The sequence below is a fragment of the Monodelphis domestica genome, chromosome 3 (assembly GCF_027887165.1).
Source record: "Monodelphis domestica isolate mMonDom1 chromosome 3, mMonDom1.pri, whole genome shotgun sequence".
NCBI classification, from domain to species: domain Eukaryota; kingdom Metazoa; phylum Chordata; class Mammalia; order Didelphimorphia; family Didelphidae; genus Monodelphis; species Monodelphis domestica.
The window spans coordinates 234,195,689-234,204,226 of record NC_077229.1 but is presented as its reverse complement, the minus strand read 5'-3'; the positions used below and the strand labels follow the sequence as shown (position 1 = coordinate 234,204,226).

The window sequence follows — 8,538 nt, the reverse complement described above, 5'->3', positions numbered from 1 at the left end:
ATCATGGTTCTTTGTGTCTCTGAACTTAGTTCAGAAATTCAGCTGGCCTGTAATGAGTTAAGTTTGGGAATCTAGTTCTCTTGCTAATCACCATTATATTCTTGCCTCAAGGAAATCTGCTAAACTTGAGGGATGCAAGCAGACACTAGGGTCTAGTATTATATATACTATACACTACCGAGCTATCCTTCAAGGATGTCTAATTTGTTATCCAAAGAAGTCTGGCCAACTATCTCTAACCCTGCAGGTGGACTCAATGAACTTCTTTAACAGGAATGGATGAAGATGGGGAAAAGTAATTTGTAAAAGTCTCATTGAGAAAAATGAAAAGGTAGCAATAGCAGGAATGGACAAGAAATTTGTGTGAAATACTGTAGAAACAGACCGATAGGATATATATAATTCGACATTTATAAAGTACTTATGGGGAAGGTAATGAGTATATACAGTTAAAAATGCAAGTCCTTGACCTTAGAAGCTTACATTCTGGGGAAGCTAGGTAGGATGGTAGCTAGAATGTTAAGCCCAAAGTTGGGAAGGACCTGGGTTCAAATGTAGCCTTGGACAATTAACTATGTGATGCTGGGCAAGTCTCTTAACTGATTACCTACACTTTGCCATTATTCTATCTTGGAACTGATAGAAAAAGGGAAGGATTTTTTTTAAACTTATATTCTATTGATACAGAATATTGGCAGGAGTTGGGGAACACCATGTATTACTGATAGTTTTTTAAAGTTATGTTGTTGTGTGACTAAACTAATGACATCAATAACATAAGAATCAGAATGAATTATTTTATTGATCAAAAAGGGGGTCTTTAAGTGAAATCCAGTGGGAAGACTTTGTGGATCTGGAGAGGGGAAGAGAGAGGCCAGAGCTTGATAAAAAGAGCAAGTCGAATGATGTCACTAAATGAGACAGTATAGATGAAGGGGAGAAAGGACAGAGACTTGGGAGTCCTTTTACTGAGAAGTTGTAAAGAGAAGCTAGTGAAAGACAGAGAAAGAAATAAAAGAAAAAAAAAATAAAAGAATCAAGAGTGCCAAGTAATCAGCCTCAAAGTCAATAGTAACATTATTACTGAGAATGGAAAGAATGGAAAAGGGAACTGGATTTAATAAATCATTGGTGACCATTGAAGAAGTAGTTTCAGTGGAATTGTGACTACAAAGGCCAAAAGGGATTATTTATAATGAGTTAAATATTGAGACATGGAGTTAGGAAATAGCTGGGTTCAAATCCTGGCTCAGACATTTTATAGCTCTGTGGCTATGGGTAACAATAATAATAACTATTATATATAGAGCACTTTAAGGTATACAAAGCCTATTACATGTTACCTAAATTGCGAAACTCTGTTTTCATAAGAAAAATGGAGATAAGTAATAATGGTGATAATACCTCACTGACGCAGTCCTGTGTACTCCAAGCACCAGTGGCCTTGGAGTTAAGGGAGTGGTGATCTGCATTGGTAAAGCAAATTCCTCACTGGGAGCTCTTTAAATTAAAATTTTCAGATAATCATCAGTTTATCTTGTATATATTTTGTTGGTACATAGTTGTTAACATGTTATCTCCTCTGTTACACTGTGAGCTCCTCAAAGGTAGACTTAATAATGCCTTTGATTTTTGATCAGAAACCAAAGGTGTGGTTAAAAAAATAACTGACAATCAAACTAAAGAGTTGATCTGAGAAAAGCATATGTACTGAAACTCCAAAGCACTATATAAACATGGGTAGGAAGGTAGGAAAGAGAAAAGATTTTAATCTCTAGAACTATACTTGTTTAAGGGCAGGTAGGTGGCCCAGTGGATAAGTGCTAGGTCTGGAGTCAAGAAGACTCATCTTCAAAATATATGTTCAATCACGTAGTTTGATAGGAATAGGATTCGGGTTTTGATGTTAAAAGATCACTCTACTGCAAATATGAATAACATGGAAATATGTTTTGAACAATGATACATGTATAACCAAGTGGAACTGCTTGTCAGCTTCAAGAGGGGAGAGGAAAGTGCGGGGGGTGGATCATGAATCATGTAACCATGGAAAAATATTCTAAATTAAAAAATTAAAATTAAAAAAACTCATCTTCCCTCATTCAAATATAGCCTCAGACACTTAATAGCTTTGTAACCCAGGGCAAATCATTTTACTCTGTTTGCCTCAGTTTTCTCATCTGTCAAATGAATTGAAAAAGGCACTGACAAACCATTCTAGTATCTTTGTCAAAAAAACTATAAATGGGGTCACAAGTCAGATACAACTAAAAGGACTGTGAACAACAAGAAACAGGAATTCACTAGTAATACCACCACCGCAGTATCCTCAAGTAGGTCTCCTGTCCTTTTGGGAGGTGTGCTGTGAGAGAAAATTCACTGTCTTCTAAGACAGTCTATTCCATCTCTGCATAATTCTTCTATTTCTCCTTAAATAAGACTAAAATCTGCCATTCTCTAACATCCATTGTTCCTACTTCTATCTTCTGAGGCTTAGTAAAAAGTCTAATCCTTCTTCCACACAGCCAACCTTCAGATAGTTGAAAACTGTAATTCTCCCCCCACCAACTCTCCAAGTCTACTTATATCCAGGCTAAATATCCCCTTCAACCAATCATCACATGGCATGGTCTACAATCCCTCCCTTCATTGTCATGGCTTCCAGATGAACTTGTTAGGAGGACAAAAATGTAGTATAGATACTTCACTAACTAAAGTTTCCTGTTTGGATATCATTAGCAATGCTACTTGATTTCTAAACATGCTCATGATGATGGCATCAGTAAATATGTGCAGTTGTTAGGTCGAGATCTCCAATGTTTTCTCAGCCCAGAAATGTACCTCAAAAGGCCAGATGTGTAATTATTCTGAACAAAAGTCTGAAAAAAAAAGCTGAAGATATTTGGACTTGTGTTCAAAATTTTGATATACATTTCAATGTAATTGGTTTTCTTTGTAATCCTATCGATTAAAAATATATATTTTTTTGCATTTACAAACATGATTCTGAGAGGGGGTCCATAGGCTTCATCAGATCTCTAAAGAGATTCAGGAAAGAAAAAAAAAGGTTAAGAATTGCCTGCACAACAGAAATTGAAATACTCAAGAATCAAGTTTTAAAAATAGTCAGTAACAAACGCAAACTTCAACATTAAGTTTAGAAACTGAATTTTTGGTTCAGAATCTCATTGATACTTAACTCTACATTCACAAAACACACATGTCATTTACTCAAAAAATCCACTGTAATAAAGGCTTCAATTTGTTCCAGGCACAAGTTTATTCAGAATTTTAACAAAAGACTTCTCTGCAAGGTAATTTTGTATTTCTGGCACCATAGTTTGCCTTTTCCCACCTCTCCTTACCCACTTTCATTCTATTTCAGTTATAGTTGAAATAGTGAGTCTTTCTCCCTAATCACATTAGGCTCTGGTATATATGTGTATATGTATATATGTGTGTGAAGTGAGGAAAGTAGGGTAGTAGACATAATAATAATTATACAATTGATATCAGTAGAATTTTTTTAGAGAAAAAAATCAGCCTTTTTAATGTGTCCTTAATGGTTCATGTCGATACTGCTTAACTGACATATAAAGGAGAAGATGCATAATCACAGTTCATTATGACAGCTTACATTTTATAGATTCACTCTCCCGCCATGTCATCAAACAACTAACCTTTCCAAGAAGAGATAAAGTAAAGACCAGAGAATAAAGCTACAGACAAAATGGAAGAAGTCAAAAGAGTTCTCAAGGGGGGAAAAAAATGGATCCACATGAACATAATTTGTTGTTGATTACGTGGCAGCTAGTTCCTTTAAAAAAAGGGAAAAAAAAAACAGCATCCAAACCGCACAAAGAATGTCTTTTCCTCCTTCTTAATAAAAATAAAAAAATCAGCAGCTCTCCTAAAAGGAGTGAGTGCTAACAAGGATTATATCTCCCAAATAATAATTCCAAAAGAAGATTCTCCATCCCTCCACCCCACTCCAAAACACAGGGTTAATTCTGGTTGAGAATTGGGGAAGGAGGAGCAGATCTTGTTTAATGGATAGATGCAATCTATTCCTTGATCAATGTCAATTTCTTCTGGACATTTCCCTTCTTACCATTTTTATTTATACCAGAACAGTCATTAGAAGCATTTAAATTATGACCACTGGCCTTTTTAACTTCCAGAAAAGGAAACTGATCTAAAAGCAGTGTCACAATGGATAATTCTATTAGAGGAAATTTCATATAAGACAGAAGCCAAAAAAAAATCCTTAGAGCCAAGCATCAACATTTACTGCTTGGGTCTAAACAAGAAATCTGTTGAAGGGCTTAATTTAAAAGCTTTTAAGCATCAAAGATTGATTTGTACAAACACAAATAGATGCAAAAAATTATAAAGGTTACACAGTAATTATAGCAGCTGCTTTTGTTATATAAAGAATAGTGATAAAAGCACTGAACTTTGAAAATAGTTTGAATGAAAAGGCACACTCTAAAAAGTGTACAGAAGGAGAGTTCACTTTTTTGAATATCAGGGAGTTAAGGAGATAGAAAATGGACACATTAAAGTTTTCTTTGCAAAAGTAGTTGGTTTCTGTCAGGCAAAGTAGACAGTGACAATTGGCTTCTTTTTCCCTGGTTTAAGTCAGTCTCTTCTTTTATTGACTTTTTAAAAAATGTGATTAGTACTCTGACATGTAGAAGCGATACATCAAGGCCACAACAAGTGCAGAGACTGCTGGGATCACCCAACTGGTCCACCAACTAGAAGGAAACAGTGAGAAAATGTTTCAAATATATTGTATGTCAGGAAGATATAAATAAAAATTATTTGTTCCAGCTAACAATAATTTATCAGAACATCTTTTTTTCTCTGAGCCTAAAACACCAAATGCAAAGAACTACATGTAGAGCTGAGACCAGCATTAATTCTTTCCTCCCAGTCAAGATCTATACCCCACTGTCCTGATAAGTCACCAATGACACTACCTGTGCTTTTAAAAAGAACATTTATATATACCTTATAACAAGGGATTATTAATGATTCTTCTCACAGGCTACTTATGAAACCTCTTTCTGTGTTTTAAAAACTATGGCTCTAAGGCAATTACAGATTATGAAATCTGGGCAAAACACCATATAACAGCAACAGCAAATGGCCACAGATCTTTTAATGTTCATAGTATGAACATGGACATAGGGAAAAAAAGCACTTGACTGGGAGTTACAAGGCTCAAGTAGTAAGTCCTAATTCTGTCACTAGCTGTGTAATCTTGAGTGAAGATCATTTCTATGGCCCTCAGTTTCTTTAAATGAAAAATAAAAATAAGTGGATTACCTAGATGGATCACCATCATCAACCAGAATCTTTGTCTGAGGTTACCAGTAAATTCTATTTTCTCAATTCTTTTTCTATATGAACTCTCCATAACTTCTGATACTGCTAACAACTGCCCTCCTCTCCCAACATCTGCTTTTATCATCCTGCTCCTTCCTATTTCTCCTATCTGTCTGTTCATATTTCTTCAGACTTCTTTCTTTTATTATTATCTTGGATCATTTTTCTCCTGGTCCCTAACTATGATTATCTCTCATATCTCTGTCCTGGGTCATATTTTCTTACTACACTGTCTTTTATTGAATTCATTTCTATGAAAATAAATCCAAAATCTATATAGTTGTCCATAATCTTTCTCCCAAGTTCCAGCTTGGAATATATACTGCCAACTGCCCTGTGACCATCTCTCAGGAATGTTCTGGATGTCCATTACAAAGTCAACATGACCAAAACAAATTTCCTAATCTTCCTCAATCTAAACTTGCTTTCCTTCCAAACTTCTACTCTTTCAATCACTCAAGTTTGAAATGTTGGCATCATCCTTAGGCTTTTCACTCCCTAAATCTCACTAGTTGCCAAGTCTTGTCAATTCTAGGTCCACTTTTTTTTACAACTGGCCCCATTCTCTCCACCTACACAGTCAGCCCCTAGTTCAGGTCCTCATCACCTCTCACCTGTATTATTTATAAGAGGCTGCTTACGATAAATATTCTCTCCAAGATAAGATTCAAACCCCTCAGCTTAGTCTTTAAGCCCCTTTTCAATATGATTCCAGCTTATCTTTTAGGTGTATGGCATATTATTTCCCTTCAAGGACACCCTATGATGCAGTTAAACTTGTTTTTCCCAAATAATTCCCTTTCTTGGCTGATTCCTTATGTTTGTACAGACTGGTACCCCTCATCTCTGGCATCATTCTCTCTTCACCTCTGCCTCCTTTTAGAATATTTAGTTTCATTCAAGGTTCAGGCCATGTGTCACTTCATATCAGAATCCTTTTATCTGAAGCTGATAATCTCTCTCCCCACAAATTATCTTGAATACATACTTATGTATTTATATACTATATCCACTTTTTTTGGTCTTCCCATCCTCAGGTCCCAGACCAATCCTTTGCACATATTATGTGTTTATTAAGTACTTCTAATATTTATCTAAAGTCCTTTGCAATTTAAACACTATGAATCTATTATAAGTTATACATATTTAGAACTACTACTCAGTACATAAAGACAATTTAATAAATTTTTTAAGTATACGACTTCATTTGGACATATTAAAGCACTATGTCTAGATCATCTCTCTAGCCTGTGCAGATAAAACCCATAAGTTCCAGATCTGTGCTAAGCTTAGTTTCACATTGAAACTAAGTGCAAATCACATATTTAATGTGATTCTGTGAATAAGCCACATCTACAAGGGCAAATTAGAACTTGAATGACTATTTTTAAAAGACCCGATAAAAGTTCACATATGCATATTTTTATGTTAAAAAAACACATATGGCAATGTTCTTTATATACCATCTCACCTCTAAAATAAGGCTTAGCAACTACACTATAATAATTAAGAGAATTACTGGTGTACTTTTCCTTTGGGAGGAATTTTTTGAGATTTCTTTAATCATTTATTTAGCTGAATGGTCATGTTTGGTGCATTACTGCTCAAAACGCAAGGGTATGTGGACTATAAAACCTTTTAAGCCCCCTGTCAAGGCATGATAGATTTCAAAAGAAAGGTTATTTCATACCTGTTGTTATTATCAATGGTAGTAATAAGAGAATCCTGAAAAACAAAGGTAAAAGCGTGATTTTAAAAAATCAAGCATTATGCAATTTATCATATTGAAAACTTTTTATGAAGCAAGAACATTTTATTCAGTGAAGAGACCAATAAAATAAGCACACAATTTCAGCACTAATTTCCTTTCATACAAAAATGTTACATTCTTATTCAATTATGATTATTATGCCCTATTTTTTCCAGAGAAAAATATGCTGTTATCTGTGAATAACTTACTTAATGTCATTTATACTTACCTATGCTTATGTTAAACAATTTGAAAGAAAACATAAAAAATATTATGCATTAAAAGTAAATTCTTCGACTACCCAATACAAGAAGTGAACATGAACAATGATTTTTAGCAATGAGAGGTACAAACAGAAATATTCTCTAAAAATACAAGCAAAGTATTTGATACAAATTCTGTACATTTCCAAATGGTAAAGGCCATCATCATAAAGAATAGGGAACCCAAATTTCATCAAAACTCATTACAACCTAAAAAATTATTGGAATGTATAATTTTTTCAAATCTCTGTCACTCTAAGACTTGCCTTTAAGCTTACCCATAAAAGTTAAATATTAGCCAGTTATACAAAATGGTTTATTTCACAATCTAGTTTCCTGCTAAAATGCCACATTAAGAATATTCCAAAGAGACTCAAACCAGTACGATGCAGACATTTCAGTCTGTTACCACAATGGCCAATTTTGCTTCTGGGATTCTTTAAGAGCCACAAATGTTTAAAAATTGGTTATAAGAGTTCATAATAGCCACAGAGAAAAGACCAATAAATGAGCTATAAGTTTAAGCATAAATCACTCCAACAATTAGCAACAGTAAAGAGGCAGCCTTCAGATTAGTTCACACAAGCATGAGTATTAGTAGTGCCCTCAAAGAGGAACCAAGATAAAGCAGGGCTTAAAGGGTTTTGAGGTCCATGTTCTCTGCATTGCCACAACCCAGAGCACAGGATATTTGCTTAACAATCATCAATTTGGTATAAACAAAGCCACACTCTTCAGTGCAAGTGGAAGAATTCGCTTCCAAAAGAAAGGTAAGAAGAAACCTTTCCAGGAGGAGCAAGCCAAGCAGTTTTAGTCCCACCAACCTTGAAAGAACTCCTTCAAGATTCCTGACACAGTGAAAAGAAATAAGGCAATTTTAAAGAAAGCTTCACATCAAGATTTCTACCTTGATCATCTGCATATGTAACTGTATTTAAACAAAAGTTATTAAAGAGTTAATAGAAACAGTAGGAACTTCCAAGGTGGATGGCTCTTAAACTTAAGACACCTACCTACAACTTTACTTACGCTACTATTTGTATTGATGGGGATGGGGGGATAGGGAGGGACAAGTTGACTACTTCAACCTGTTTGGTTGCTTTCCACCATCACCCCCTTCTAGTCACCCAT

General features: G+C 34.9%; 1 protein-coding gene across 1 annotated transcript in view; it reads right to left on the bottom strand.

The window, feature by feature from the left end:
• Nucleotides 1–3,261: 3,261 nt before the first annotated feature.
• LOC100021477 (cytochrome b5) overlaps nucleotides 3,262–8,538 on the bottom strand; it is a 43,508-nt gene continuing 38,231 nt past the window's right edge. The window contains exons 4-5 of the mRNA XM_016431719.2: nucleotides 7,085–7,119; nucleotides 3,262–4,760 (exon numbers count right to left, since the gene is read on the bottom strand). Of these exons, the coding sequence (XP_016287205.1) occupies nucleotides 4,679–4,760; nucleotides 7,085–7,119 (117 nt within the window). The 3' untranslated portion in view covers nucleotides 3,262–4,678. The remainder of the gene's footprint in view (nucleotides 4,761–7,084; nucleotides 7,120–8,538) is intronic.